This window comes from Nomascus leucogenys, chromosome 21 (genome assembly GCF_006542625.1).
Source record: "Nomascus leucogenys isolate Asia chromosome 21, Asia_NLE_v1, whole genome shotgun sequence".
Classification (NCBI taxonomy): domain Eukaryota; kingdom Metazoa; phylum Chordata; class Mammalia; order Primates; family Hylobatidae; genus Nomascus; species Nomascus leucogenys.
This window is the reverse complement of record NC_044401.1, coordinates 39,070,932-39,087,501: the sequence shown is the minus strand read 5'-3', so window position 1 is coordinate 39,087,501 and position 16,570 is coordinate 39,070,932. Positions and strand designations below refer to the sequence as shown.

At 36.1% G+C, this 16,570-nt stretch overlaps 1 protein-coding gene across 4 annotated transcripts in view; it reads right to left on the bottom strand.

The window, feature by feature from the left end:
* ROBO1 (roundabout guidance receptor 1) overlaps positions 1 to 16,570 on the bottom strand; it is a 1,192,968-nt gene that overhangs the window by 112,321 nt on the left and 1,064,077 nt on the right. For all 4 annotated transcript variants that reach the window (XM_030801652.1, XM_030801651.1, XM_030801653.1 and 1 more), the window contains 3 exons: positions 9,917 to 10,037; positions 9,431 to 9,569; positions 6,570 to 6,697 (listed from right to left, as the gene is read on the bottom strand). In XM_030801652.1, the coding sequence (XP_030657512.1) occupies positions 6,570 to 6,697; positions 9,431 to 9,569; positions 9,917 to 10,037 (388 nt within the window). The remainder of the gene's footprint in view (positions 1 to 6,569; positions 6,698 to 9,430; positions 9,570 to 9,916; positions 10,038 to 16,570) is intronic.

The following is a 16,570-nucleotide window of genomic DNA, read 5'->3' as shown; positions in this document are numbered from 1 at the left end:
CTTCACATCAAGAGAAGAAAAGTGGACAAGCTCTTATGAGAGAAGAGCTGGGATGTCACAGAAATCCCATGCATCTGACAACAGAGCATCATCTGGTTTGGCAATGTTTGGCACCTGCCTTTTCTTTGAACAGAGCTTCAAAAATTGACCCATCCTGTGAGAAGCCTGGAGAGGAGTATAGTGGGGTGTGAATTGAGATCTAAACGTACTGCTTCCTGTGACTGGCTGGCCCTGCACTCAGGCCTCAAGAGAAATGAAAAGACTAACTGTCTTTTAGTTCCTGTTGTGAGAGAGACAAACAAAAATGGCATTGGATTTTCTTGTATTTCAACTCGGGGAGATAAAAGGTGATGGCTTGGGAAATGGGTGGTGTATGGAAGTCTGTGTTCAGGCCGTTTTCGGTTCAGTTTCCTGTGACTGATGGGACACAGCGATGGGAACATGATCACTCTGGTGATAGTCACAAATTTGCTTTGGAAATGAAATTGTGACAGTAAGAAGAGCTGCTTTATCTATGAAGTTAGAAAAGAAGTGGAAAGATTAATAATGCCATCTAGTTTGCGCTGTTTAAGCAATGAGTATCACTGAAGCAAGGAATCACAAGAAATCTTAGAGGCTGAGGACAAACTCAGAAACAGGAGAAACTCAAACTTTAAACCAGGTGGCTTTATCACCTATCTTTGTTTTGGAATAGCACTCCTCAAAAATGGAATAATTTAAAAAGCCACCAAAATGATTGTCATTGAAAGTAAATAATTTATAAATTTTATAGGGTTTGTTATTAATAACTGAATAAACAGATTTTTTCATTTTTAAGTATTTTGAAGCTGTATTCACCATGCTTTTCCTAAAGTCTGCTTTGAACAAAAAAAAAAGCATTCGCTTTTCTTTTTAAATTAATCATTTTAGCTTAAAAATAAAAACAATAATTTAATTTGACCATCATCTGATTCTAAGAAGAACCTGAAGGCCCACCTGGTAAGCATCTAATAAATACATAATGCATTTAGATTAAGATAGCAAAATCATATAAAAACAAACCTGCAACCATTCTTGAATACCGAGGGGAGGCATAAATTTTAGCAGTTTCAATGACACGCTGTTTAAAAACGTGGCAGGGTGCCTCTATGCATCTATTTTGTTCTTGTCAGATTTTACCCTTTATAGGTATGTCACAACCTATAAAATTGTTATAAATAGTGTAGTATATATCTTTTCGTCTTAAAAGATGGAGCCATTATGCAACACGAAACACCACTTCAGTGAATAATTCATTCCTTCTAAGACAGAGCCAGCAGTCCTAACACTCGTCAAATTGAGATGCTACAGTTCAAAAATAACAATGTAATAAACCAAAATAGAGGTGATATGTCTTTAAAAAGATGCTTGATTTTGTTTGTGTATTTTAGGTTCACACAAAGATTTCTTGAAAGAAAGGTATGTAAATATTATACACATGGAGAGGAAACAGGGATGCAGACAAACGCTAAGTATAAATGTAACAACACTGATGCTTAACATTTATAGGTAATGAACCTTTGCTTAGTTTAGAAAATGATGTAATGTGAGGTTCAGGTTTACTGAACTTTCTGGCTAACTCACAGTTAAGCAGAAACATTTTTCTGTTGAAAATTACCCCAAACAGCATTGTCTCACCATTTTGTATTGGTCATATAATGAACAGTAATTATCCTTCAATAGGCCATTACTGCTGAGCCTTTGGGTCTCATTCCGAGAATTAGCTTCAATAATATACCAATATTGGTATACCATGTGTACCAATACGCAAGTTAAAGGAATCAGGATATTATTTTATTGCCTAAATATTTACAGAGCCCAGGAAAAATATATTTTTGGCCCAAACTTCCTAATATCACCAAAATTTTATTACAGTTTGCCTCTTTCCTAAGTAAAATAAAACCTGCATTATTAAATAATCAATATCTTATTTGATTCAATATTTTAATTTGACTTTGGCATTCCACTGGCCAGGGACAAGTAATCCCACGAATGTTACACCAAACGCGATACAGGTTTTAGTGGTGCAATTACTTTCTATTAACAGGGTGCAACCTCATATTTCATCCATGTTTTGGAATGATCATTAAGGAGATAAAGAAGTTTTTGAGGATATTTGCTCATGGATAATCTTACTAGTCTCTGTATGAATTGTGAGAAAGCACCACTATTTTACAGAGAGAAACAGAGGCACCGAGAATCTAAAAAATTAGAAAACAGTCACTCTTAGAGATAACGGGACGAAAATTGTGACAAAAAACCCTGGGCTGAATGTTCTTCCATGACAATAACACTCCAATGCACATGTAATGCAATCTTTTTGATTTTCTTCCAAAGTGGTCATAAATTTCAATAATTTATCTACTTATTTTCCAAAACTTCAATACATATCTAGGACTAGCTTCACTGGCGCTAGCAAAATCCAATACATTTACTATAATAGCCCATAAGGATTTTTATTTTTATTTTATTTTTAGAGGCAGGGTCTCAATCTGTCACCCAGGTTGGAGTGCAAGGCGGGGTTCACAGCTCACTGCAACTTCCCACTCTTGGACTCAAGCCGTTCTCCTGCCTCAGCCTCCCACGTCGCTGGGACTACAGGTGCACACCAACATGTACGATTGATTTTAAAATTATTTTTTGTAGAGACAGAGCCATGAACTCCTGGCCACAAGCATTCCTCTGCCTCAACCTTCCAAGGTTTTAAAAACTGAAAATGTAATGCTTTATATTTGGCCCAATGCCTTTAATAATCTGTTACATAATAAATTGTCATGACAATATTAGTACTTCAGATTTTTCATTTACAATAGAAGAGCCACTGATCTAGAATTATCTAAAACTATTTTTCTTACCAAATAATTATTGAAATTAAGCAATAAAGCTATCAATAATAACACTCGTAAGTATAATGCTGTTTATTTACAAAATATTTACTGTGTAAGAGATAATATGTTAAATATCTTTACACAAAGGTTGGTATTACTGTGTCCATTTTACACATGAGTCAACTGAGTTTCATGAAGTTTATGTAAACTCTTCTAGGTTACATAGTAGTAAATGACACAGAATCACGATTCACCTAAATTCTGTCTGATTCCAATGTCCATTCTCTTAGCTCCACCATTATCTTTAACACACTTCTTCTGCCTTTCTGAGTCTCAAATTATAAAGACATTTGAAAAAAAAGTCTGGTATTCTTTCTGTCAGTTCATCAAGTAACTCCTCATTCCTGAGGTTTGTGAAGTTGCTTGTTTAGAAATAAAAATAAATTTATGTGCTCCAACCCGGACCTCCTAAATTGGCTTTTCTACAGGCCATGCCTGATAATCTGTATACTTAACAAGTAACTTCCGGTAAGTTTAAGAAACAGTGTCTAGCCCTAGATTTTACTCTGTTCCCTTTTCACCTCCATTCTTTTAAAAAAATACCTTTAATTGTATATATTTAAAGTATACAACATGACGTTATGAGATACAGACAGTAAAACAATTACTGTGCTCTTTCAAACACAGGTCATAAGGCAGCATCATTCATAAATGGCAATCTCTTCAAATTTGATCAAATGGAGCTTACTGTTGGCACTCAGAATCAAAGCCACCAGAAGCTGCTTGAGTGTTCCCTAGGACGTCCCTGTGCTATTTCTTTCTTTCTCTTTTTGTTTTTTTTTGAGGCAGAGCTTTGCTCTTGTTGCCCAAGCTAGAGTGCAATCGTGCAATCTCGGCTTGCTGCAACCTCTGTCTTGCAGGTTCAAGTGATTCTCCTGTCTCAGCCTCCAGAGTAGCTGAGAGCCACATGCCACCACGCCCAGCTAATTTTTTTGTATTTTTAGTAGAAATGGGGTTTCACCATGTTAGACAGGCCAGTCTCAAACTCCTTACCTCAGGTGATCTGACCACCTCGGCCTCCCATAGTTCTGGGGTTACAGGCGTGAGCCACCACACCTGGCCCCCTGTGCTGTTTCTACCATTCAAGCAGAAGTCTGAAATGCATATTCGCATTTCAAGTTTTAATAAGAATTTATTAGATAAAGTGCCTACTAGAAGTCCAGTACCACGAAAGAACCGTGAAGAGTACACAAGGAGAAAAGCCACGGAAACCCCTAGCGTCAAGAGAGGAATATTTAAAGACATATAGTCTAGAAAACAGCAGAATTTGGGATTACGAGAAGACCGTGGCAAAAAAAAAAAAAAAGAAAAAAAATTCTGAAATCAGGGTTCTTTTTAAGATGCTGGAAATAACTACATCTGTGCTGGGGGTGAAAATCAAATGGCCATCTTTATGTAAGGCAATTTATTCCCACAACTTCTACCTGCATCACTGGGCTTTATTGCCTTAACATCAATGATCCAAATTAAATACTCATTGTATGAGACGTGAGGGAGAGAAAGATTATGTTTAAGCTCATAGTGACTCCAACACTGCCTTTTAAAAATGAGCTGTACACAAAACACAGAAAGTTTTTTAACAATACAATTATACTACTGAACTTTTTAAACTTTAATTATTTCCTGCTACCAAATGGCTTCAATTCTGATTAGTTTCCTTTGTAGTTAACTGGTGTTTTTCCAAGTTCAATCTCAAAAGATGAAAAAAGGCATATCTTCTCAGGTTTCCTTTGAATGTTTTTTTCTTATTTATCTTTTGCAGTTGGGAATTATGTTACTTTCTTTAGCATGCTATGTTTGTTATTCCAGCATGTTAAAGATGTTTTAACAGTGATGTTAATAGGCATATTTTATTTTAATATTGAATAATATATCCTCAACTATACAAAGATCTTTTAAACATTTATAGAAAACACAACGCAGTTGAAATAAGAACTTCTAAATTCAAGTAGTTTCTGGATTTGATCATTAGTGCCAATTTCCATTGAAATCCAGGCTGAGAGAGCAAGATTTCCATATGGAAAACTTAAGGCCGAATGAGTTTTGTAACTGAACTTACAATTGCAGGAAGAAACTCTATTTGGATTTCAATGTCTACTGTATACACAGCAGAATAGCTGTTAGTTATAAAAGCATCAGGCTACCAAGGTAAAGTACTTTAAAACACAAAGTGAAACACATTTCACTGACTAACATAATAGACAGTCAACCTCCTTATCACAATTGCCTGGAGATACACACACCTTTTCATGTCTTGTATTCATCCTGGCTATTTTCACTCCTTCTGGAGGGCTTTTGAACTTGGATTTGACACCTCTTAAATTTATGCTTTCTGTAAATGTGAAGAGGTTTTCTTTTCTTAGTTTTAGTCTTACTTGGAGTTCAAGTCTAACTTAGATTAAAGAGTAGTCTTGGCCTTAGAAACTCAATGTTTGTTCTTGATCTTTCTTTTTTTCCTTTTGTTTTTATGAGATTGAGCTAAAAACCCCAAAGTGGGACATAATGGCTTTAGAGACAGGAAGGAAATATGCTTTACTCTTTTTTTTCTAGTGTAAAAAGCCCACAAGGCTCTTTTGTACAAAGCCCACAGTAGAAATGCTCCCTCAAAAGCCACCTTTTTTTTCTAAATAGTCTTAGAAGAGACAGTATTCAGAAAAGATGACAGCATCAAGTGTTGCTAATGTTAGACCCCAAAACAAGCTACATGGTTTATGGCCAGAACTTCCATTTACTATATATACTGTCAAAACAGGAATTTTTTTTCCAACCAATAAAATGTTTTTTAAAGGTCATTGCCTCTGAAATTCCACAATAAACAACTTGCCACTTAAAAAGAAAAAAAATAGAGGAAAGTTCTCAAATGAGATATAGTGAGAAATAATCAGTATGACATCACAGACAAAAACAAAATGGGATTATGAGAATGAAAAACTTCTGGATTATGGATGGAAAAGAGGTGACAGATCCATTTCCTCCATCAGCTTAAGACGTGACTTTGACTTTCAAAAACCTGTTAGCCATAAAACACGGTATCCACTTGGGCTCATACGATACTAAATAATAAATCTGTATCAAAATTAGCAAAGTACAAGTGCAATTCATTCAATCAACTGATATTTATTGAGTGTTTGTTATGATGCAGGCACTCTGTGCACACAAAACAATTGCAAAGTCCCTACTCAACGAATCCTACATTCTGAAGAGTAATAGAATCTTCTTTTTCTGTTACAAATTGCACAGGCCCTTGAAAGTGGATGATCTTGAAGTAATGAAAGATTTCTTTTTCCTCCAAAGACAAAGTTTCCTCCAAGACAGTTGTCTTGGAGCAATAGTTGTCATTTAATTAAAAGATTAGAAGGGCTCTATGTTCGAAGACCTGGAATTTAAAGCACATTCTTCGCCTCTACTTGACCAAGATAGTTTTAGAACTATCTTGAACATTTAATTCAATTTTGAACATAATTTTCAACATTTAATTCAATTTCCTGTAACACAGAGCTCCCATAGGCAAAACAATATGTGTTCTTTAAATATGTTTGAAATACATTATTTAGAGCAATACTTAAAGTCTATATGTGACATAGCCCTATACATAATATTTTCTTCAATTATCAGCATTATATTCTGTATGCTAAAACCACCAAAGACTTCCCCAATGCCTACCTTGAACAGTCAGAGTAGCAGATGCTTCAGCTTTGCCCACCATATTTTCTGCAACACAAGTGTATGAACCCATGTCACCAGCCGTCACTTTCCTAATTTTCAAGGTATGATCATCTCGGATTTCATATCTAATGACATAACAAAAGAAAGCACAGTTAAGTGACTTTCTGCTTGAAAGATCTCATCATTATACACACAATGCTTCAAAGCACATGCTACATTCTTTTCTGAACATTTAAAACAAAGAGTAAAATGTGGTATTCCTCTAAGTCAGCTGGCAGAAGAAAAGCTTGTTTTTATAATTACATGGACTAACATATTAAACTACTTTCTAAGAGAACATTTTGGGGTAAAGTTGGCATTTATTTACTTATTTCCTCAAGCTCCCGTGCTCACACTAAAACAAAAAGATAGTGACCATTAATTAAATTCTTATCATTTGCCAGACTTTAAATGTTTTATAGATTTTACCCTTCTAAGCTTTTATAACAATGGTATGAAATAACTGTTATGCTCACCTCCATTTTTTGGATGAGGACACCGAGGTATAGGAGGTAAAGGAACTTGACCTTGGTCCTCATCTAGTTCAGTGGCAGAGTTGAAATTTGAACCCACTTTCATTTTCGAGCTCACTTGTCTTGCCTCATCTCCCCTCCCCTAAATGTTAGGTTTTCCTCGAACTTTCACTTGAGCCCTCTTTTTACTCTACGTGATCACCCTGAGTTAAGTTATCTACTATAGTTTATATATTGATCTACCACACAGACATTTCCTATCCCTAATTCATCTAAGTTCCAAATTTGGATTTCTAACTAATAATCAGACATCACATCCCATAGGCACCTAATATTTAATGTGTTAAACAAAACTTTCTGTTCTTCCCCTAACATAAACCAACTCCTTAACACATTTACGTATCTTCTTTCAACAGCTGTCTATATCTAACAAGTCATCCAATTTGTCATTTTAGTCTGAGAAATTTCTCTTTACTGTCGAGCCCTATCTGCATCTCACCTCTCACTTCAGACAGTTTACATCTCTGATCTGGACAACCACAAAAATCGTGACCCTGCCACTAGCCTCTCCCCAGAATAACGTAACACCCGTAGTGCTAACAAAATTAATTTTTCTTCTTATTTTTTTGGAGATGGAGTCACACTCTGCTGCTCAGGCTGGAGTGTAGTGGTGTGATCTCGGCTCACTGCAACCATCGCCTCCCAGGCTCAAGCAATTCTCCTGCCTCAGCCTCCCGAGCAGCTGGGATTATAGGATTATAGCGTGCCACCACGCCCGGCTAATTTTTGTATTTTAGTAGAGAGAAGGTTTCACCATGTTGGCCAGGCTGGTCTTGAACTCCTGACCTCAGGTGATCCGCCCGCCTCGGCCTCCCAAAGTGCTCAGATTACAGGCGTGTGCCACTGGGCCTGGCCAAGATTAATTTTTCTAAAGGGTATACCTATTTATACTAACACTTTTGGCTCACCAATGTGCATACAATATTAGAAATTCTTCATTACACAAAGCCCCTCTTAGTTTCAACCTGATATCTCATAACTTCTCATCAGAAATCCTATGCCCTAGCCATGCTAAACTTTATGCCACTCAAAGGAGATGACATTCCTTCTCAGCTTTGTGTCTATGTTGTGATAACCCATTTCCTGGAATATTCTTCTCTTCTTCCTTGCTTATCAGACTGATAACATATTTTTCAAGACATTACTTATGTGTCATGTTTCTTTCAGAACTCTCTTCCAGATTCAAACTCCCCCCTCTGAGCTGGCACAGGTTTACCTTTATGTGACAAAAGAGCTTGTATATTAGTCCGTTCTCACACTGCTATGAAGAAATACCCGAAACTGGGTAATTTATAAAGGAAAGAGGTTTAATTGACTCACAGTTCCACATGGCTGGGGAGACCTCAGGAAACTTACAATCATGGCGGAAGGCACCACTTCACAGGGCGACAGGAGAGAGAATGAGTGCCAGCAGGGGAAATGCCAGACGCTTATAAAACCATCAGATCTCATGAGAACTCACTCACTATCGCAAGAACAGCACGGGGGAAACCGCCCCTATGATTCAATCATCTCCAGCTGATTCCACTCTTAACAGGTGAATCTCAGGATTCAAGGTGTTGAAAGATTTGGGTGGGGATACAGAGCCAAACCGTATCAGCTTGATATTGTTATTCTGTATCTAGCAATACATTTCCTTTTGTGAGCTCCTTGAGAGCAGAAACTGTGTCTAAACCACTACTGTAATCCCAACGCCTAGAGAGAAGGCTCAACACGTTTGCTGAATGAGTGAACATACTGGAGAAGATAGCTCACTGACAGTACCCGAAAGCCTTTATTTTACTGGCTCATTCCCTAAGGCTCCCTGATTCGTGCATCTCTGCTCCTGGCCAATTTAAGGACTTGACAGATATCAAGAAACCCCAACCTCTTCTACCATTCTCTGGTGATACTTCAGCTGAGGAAAAGGAAGCCTGATTTTTAATTGGCTCATAGATACGTCCTTAAGGCTGTATCTTTCTTCCCTTTCCTGCCTACTACCATACCAAAAACTAGTATTAACTGTCATCTGGTTGAACAGAAGAGAAACCTGTGATATTAACGAATAGCACATTTTACAAGGGTTCCCTCTGCAGCCCAGGGTCACGAATGCACAGTTCTTCTCTGAAAGCCTCAGAGAAAGCAGGACGGCAACCTCCTGTTTCTAATTATCTCCAGTATTGTATCTGGCCCCTGATAGAGGATTCTAGAGTGGACTATTCTAACGGGCCGGATGTGGAGATGATGTGATGAGAAACGTAGAAATGCTGAGTTTGACAAATCACATCATGACACTCTGATGTGTACCTGGATTTGGGCAGCTCTCCGTCATCTTTCCTCCATCGTACTGTGGGCACAGGGTCACCTCGGGCCTCACATTTAAATTCTGCACTGTCATCCACAGTTACTGCCAAGTTACTGGGTCTCTTCACAAATGATGGTCTCTCTAAAATTAAAAAGAGCCGTCTTAAGGTAAAATTTTAAAATGAACCAGCTGAAAAACACTTTAGGAGTTCAGTAAGAGCATATTTGTAATTTAAAATATCAGCGAGGAAATTATTCCACAGAGTCCCCTCATTCTAGAAGCTTTTCCCTAGGTTTAGTGCTTCCTCCTAGTCCTCCCACATCTTTGGCTATTTTATCTCAGGCTGCTTTTCTGATTTCTTCTCTCCTCTTTCTACCCACCCCCTAAAAAATATTTGGCTTAACAATATTTCTTTCTCCCTTGTATACAGATACAAAATGATAAGAGATCTATTTTTCATTAAGAAGATTAAATAAAATTACACTTACCTAAGACAGTCAGCTCGGCTACTTCACTCTCACGTTCCCCGACCATATTGGTACCAACACAAACATATTTGCCAGCGTCACTTTTACGGGTGTAAGTGATCATGAGCTTTCCTCCTCGTATCTTAAAAAAAAGTTTCACATGAATACTATTAAAATTGCTTCGGCTATGTTTACATGACAGAGGTCTTCATAAGTGAAGACTACTTTCTAAGCATATGAATCAAAGCATAATTACATCAAACAGCTGATGTGTAGTATTTGCTGTTTTTAGGTAGTAACCTTAAAGAGAATTGACTCCAAAGGTACAATATAAAAGATGCAAAAATGTTTCTCCTTACTTACATTTCATGTAAAGTTATATTCTGTATAGCTAGAAACTTGTTGCCCAATCGGCCAAGTTATTTCATATTATTTAGTTAAGTGAAAAACCATAAAAAATTGCGTGAATAATTTAGTTAGCAAGAGGAAGGAGAAAAAGAAAATTCTTAATACCATATGACTATAATATAGAAATATGTATTAGCTACAAGTGATTTCAAGAAAATGTATTCTAGCATTATATGAATTAATTAAAATGTCTCTAATAACTTAATTTGCCAGAGTTGCTTTAAAGGAATGTATCTTCATTGCGAAAACGTAGTAGAACCTGTCATTTCCTTAAAAACGTGATGTTGCTGCCACCCAAGCTGGTTTTTGGGGACTTTAGAGGCAGAGAATGAACAGGTCCCAATAAATCATCAGGAAAGACACATTTGGGTACACTCTTGCACATATAATTAATTGAATAAAAATTAATTTTAAACGTAAGCAGACATACAGTATAAGAAGTCGACTGAAACTAAACATGAATTAAGACTGGACTATCTTTAATTTAACACGCTTTTGGATGAGAGTTGAGTTCAATTACCCATGAATATCTACAATGTCCTGATCTTAGAAAGGTTTTATTAGGGAAAATTTCCAGAATGTTTATTCATAGAGGTTTTTTACCTCATAGTTACCAACTAGATAAAGGAAGAAGGAAGGAAGGAAGGAAGGAAGGAAGGAAGGAAGGAAGGAAGGAAGGAAGGAAGGAAGGAAGGAAGGAAGGGAGGGAAGAAGGAAGGGAGAGAAGGAGGGAGGGAAGAAGGAAGGGAGAGAGGGAGGGAGGGACGGAGGAAGGGAGGGAAACATTCTAGCACATTTTTTTCATAATACATTATGAAGTTCATTGAAACTACCACTTTGTAAAGGTGAGGTCCCCTCACAGTTTTGAATGCCTAAATGGCTTTATTTTAATTCAGGCATCCAAACTAGGTATTCTGGCCAAGTCTTTAAATATTAGAGGAAACAAAACATTAACAAAGTTTTTAATTTTTGTGAGTTTAGAACTTGATTTTTTTTCAGTAGCATCATAAACAAATGATCAGCCTGCTCCAGATTACCATCCAGGGATTTTTCTCTGCATCGTTCATCATTCTATCCCTCATACCCAGAATAATGCCTGCACACAGTAGTCACTCAAAATACTGTTGTTGAATGTAAACTACTATTGTTAGTCTGTTATCCAATTTAAAATATTTCTATAAGGTTTATAACAGTTATGTGTTAAATTGTTTTATTTTTTCATACATACTGAAATTTTGAAATAGAGAAATATAAAGAAAACGTCACACAAAAAATGCACGTTAATTAGTGTTAGTACTTTTGAACAATTGTCTTTCAATTATGTGTGTATACATACACACTCACATACACACATGCATATACAGAGATACACATTTACCATGAATATATGTTTATATATACATATACACATATAAACATATACACACACACACAATTTTCCTAAAGTAGAATCATGTGATATGTGCTGTTTTATAAGCTGCATTTTCAAAAGTATGAGGCATTTTTATATTTTAAATGTTCAAGGAATTTTACATAGATCTTCAGCATCAATTTCCATGGCCACATACAATTCTAACGTTTGGGTTTACTACACTTTACTTAACTATTCCCCTACTGATAGATATTTAAGATATCAGTGCTAGGTAATTGAGAAATCGCATTCTTCCTGCTTATGAACAGCACTGAAATCAGCATTCTTTTGTGTATATCTTTTCTCATATGTGCAATTATTTCCTCGGGAGGTATCAAAGTGGGATTCTTAAATGTATACCCAACTTAAGGCTACTAGTTTATATTCCTAATGATCTTACGTTTCATAAAGTCATTTTAATATAAATATATCATTTAAATTTTTGTCTTTATCATAACCCTGCTGTGAGACTGGGGAAGTGTTAAAATAACCTCACTTTTTACTAAAGGGAACAGTGGCTCAGAAAAGTATAACCTCTCCTCCCACATACCTCTGGTATGCGCATTGTAACAATATGTTTTAATTATGCTTCCAAATGTCAGTCCCCTCACCTTAGTATGAACATTGAGGCAGAGGAGCATACGTAATTCCTCAGGGGAGCCCCTGTTACAATGCCTTGTAAGTAGTAAACATTTTGTGGAAGGAAATGACTTGTGCAATGTCACACAACAAGTGGGAACAAGGTGAAGACTTTAGGTAAGGTACGTGTCTTTGCATTTATGCAGCCAACAGACACATGAAAAAATGCTCATCATCACTGGCCATCAGAGAAATGCAAATCAAAACCACAATGAGATACCATCTCACGCCAGTTAGAATGGCCATCATTAAAAAGTCAGGAAACAACAGGTGCTGGAGAGGATGTGGAGAAATAGGAACACTTTTACACTGCTGGTGGGACTGTAAACTAGTTCAACCATTGTGGAAGTCAGTGTCGCGATTCCTCAGGGATCTAGAACTAGAAATACCATTTGACCCAGCCATGCCATTACTGGGTATATACCCAAAGGATTATAAATCATGCTGCTATAAAGACACATGCACACGTATGTTTATTGCAGCACTATTCACAATAGCAAAGACTTGGAACCAATCCAAATGTCCATCAATGATAGACTGGATTAAGAAAATGTGGCACATATACACCATGGAATACTATACAGCCATAAAAAATGATGAGTTCGTGTCCTTTGTAGGGACATGGATGAGGCTTGAAACCATCATTCTCAGCAAACTATCACAAGGACAAAAAACCAAATACTGCATGTTCTCACTCATAGGTGGGAACTGAACAATGAGAACACTTGGACACAGGAAGGGGAACATCACACACCGGGCCCGGTTGTGGGGTGGGGGGTGAAGGGATAGCATTGGGAGATATACCTAATGTAAATGACGAGTTAATGGGTGTAGCACACCAACACGGCACATGTATACATATGTAACAAACCTGCAGGTTGTGCACATGCACCCTAGAACTTAAAGTATAATTAAAAAAAAAAGGTATGTGTCTTTGGCTATACGAGTTGTACAAATGAAAATAAATGCATAGCTCACATCCTTATTATCTTAATTACTGTTTAATAAACTTGAGTTTAAAAAACTTGAGTTCTTGAGGTCCAGAACACTTTGAGTATCATCTTATCAAAATCTTCCTAAGAAATTTTGTAACCTTTCATGTGCTGATTTTGGAACACTCGCATAAGCATTTCCAAAGATCCTAAGGAAACAAAATTATTACAGGAAAAGAGGAAGATGAAAAATCCAATATCTGAAATGGAAGTTAAGTGAGCTGAGGTGTAGCTAGATGTTTCTTTATTAGTTCTATAACTTTGGATAGCACACCGAGCCTCTTCTTATGCCTCAGAATCTAACCTTGAAGTCTCTGGATATTTAGGAGACAAGTTTATTGCTGAAGGAATTACACAATGATACATAAAAGATATACCAAAATTAGAGGAAACAAACACATAATTTAACATTCTCTTTGTTTTAAAAGTAAGTGTTCAATGTTTTTTATCTACTATAAAATGTAAGGCTTTAAGGACAATTTTAAGACATATTTCAAATACATAGAAAAATTGCGAGTCAAATGATAATAACATATAAATAATTTGCAACAGCTTAGACTTATTTCTACAGCTTCAGTATAATATAGTACTAATTTACTTTTACAAATCTTAAATACTTGGGAATGTAGAGTTTTAAATCAACTTGCTTATGCACACGTGGGCCACCAATTAACATTATATATTACAGCCCAATGCTATTACATGTTGAAAGAATCCATACAAATGGAGAAGGAGGGGGATTTAGTTAACAAGAGTAATGAGGGCACTGCCAGGAGATTCACAGACATGAAAAAATTCCAATTTCGAGATGAACGGGAGGAAACAATAGCTGAGGTAAACCAAAATTCAAAGACAGGTATAAAGGCCTAAGGAATTTGTAGTATACACCCTATTACTATAGCTCCAATTATATATTACACTTGGCTTAATCATGAAAAAAACTGTATAACTGAATCTATCAGGTCTATTCTTTGGGAGCACATATCCATGTGTTTGGTATTGAATATAGATAGAAAAACTGTTTCTTTTTCAATAAAAATTTATTTTACAGCCATCTTTTACAACTAAATCACATTGGCTGTGTAAATTGAAAGTAACCCACCAGGCATTTTACAAATACTTTCTCTACCCTTTGTAAGTAAACAAAGCTGGAGTTTCTTTACTCTGTCAAATTTTTCTACAAGAAATGTTAGTGGATAAATTAAGCATCATGAAAAGCTGTTTTCATTAGTAACATAACATGACTAAAAGCATACCGTTACAGTGTTCATACATGTAAAACTTTTATATCAATGCAACAATATAAAACAAATCAAGGCCTGAAAAATATTAAATTTGCAAGACATTTTTAATGAGAAAAATGCACTTTTGTAACAATAGCAGAGATATTAATCATCAATGACTAAATAAGGTCAACTAAATAGCACCTTTGTTTTTCTACTCAAGGTATTCTTTACCAAAATTACCTAGGTAAAACCCAAAGACAACAAAATATATACAAAAATGTACTATTTTTAAAAAAGATTTCTAAATCCTAGATAAATTTTCAGATACATATACTTAGGAAAGCAAAGTGAGCATGGACTCTGGGGTCAGACTACTTTTTATTATATATGTGCAACTTGAGCCAGGGTATCAGTTCCTCTGTGTCTCTGCTTTTCAACTCTAAAATGGGAATCCTATTAATATAGAACTCTAAGGATATTATGAAGATTACGAAATAAACCATATAAAGCACTTAGATAAATGCCTGCATATTATTATTATAATTATTTATTACACATACGCAGTTAACTATTCAATATTGTTTTTGATCTGTCTAATCAAAAACAATATTCCTTTCTTAGGCTAACTCCAGTAGCTTTTTATTAATATTACAATTATAGGTCACATAATAACATTTTGGTTAAGGATGAACCTCATATATGATGACGATCCCATAAGATTATAATGGAGCTGAAAAATTCCTAGTGATGTTGCGGCTGTCGTAAGATCATTTCCTAATGCATCACCTTTTCTACATTTAGACAGATTTAGATACACAAAAACTTGCCACTGTGTTAGAATTGCCTACAGTATTCAATACAGTAGCATACTGTACAGGTTTGTGGCCTAGGAGGAACTGACTATATCATATAGCCTAGGTGTGTAACAGGGCTATACCATGTAGGTTTGTATAAGTAAACTCTATCATGGTCGCACACAATCAAATCACCTGACAACGCATTCGTCAGAATATAACCCTGTCATTAATGAATGCATGACTGTAATTACTAAAGCAACTTCCACTGGTTTCATCAGGAAAATATATATTTGCATTGACACAGCATAAGACTTAGAAACAAGTAAATTTTAGGCTTTATAGATCATTATTATTTCCTGCAAAACAGTGGTTCTTAATGCAGGCAATCACCCTCCCTCTCCCCGGAGATATCTGGCAACATCTGCAGACATATTTTGTTGTCAGAACTTGGTGTGGGGTTGGGGGATTGGAGGGTGTGTGGGGGGCGGTGCTACTGGTATCTAATAAGTAGAGGCCAGAAATACACATCAAGGAATGATCTGACTCAAACTGTCTATAATGCAGGGATTGAGAAACTGTGTTCTAAAGACCCAGCTCTGGACTAAGAATAAATGCTGGATTCAAATGACAAAAGGAAGGAAGGTATACAATTAGATAATACAAATAATACTTATTGTATTTAAGGAAAAACTGCTGAGATTTCCCAGATTCGTATACTCTCCCGCATAAATTTCCCATCTCAACAATAAACCAATTTCATTATAAAATACAACATTCTGTTACATACTCACTGACAATAATGGTTAAGGACCCCAAAGTAGACGTTACAAAAAATGAAAAAATAAACAAGCCTCACCAAGCCTGGGAGACACTTACTGCCTCAGGGATGATAGAGGTAGAAACTGGTAAAAGTGAAAGAACAAACCACAAAGTAGGGCAAGTGAACTTCAAAAACAGAAGAAAAATGGCAGTTTTCAATTTCCATAAATTCAAATTAATTTTGGCATTATGTCAAAGACTACATTGAAATGGATCTTAAAAGGCCATAATTCTACTCTCAATGGTCATAAATATGGAATACATGGTGGGCTGCTCAATAAACAAAAGAACACAAAAACAACATAGTACTATGACCCTGATCGAATATAACATACCCACTTTCAAGCACTGCCTACTAATAACAATCAACATTTTCGCCCGGG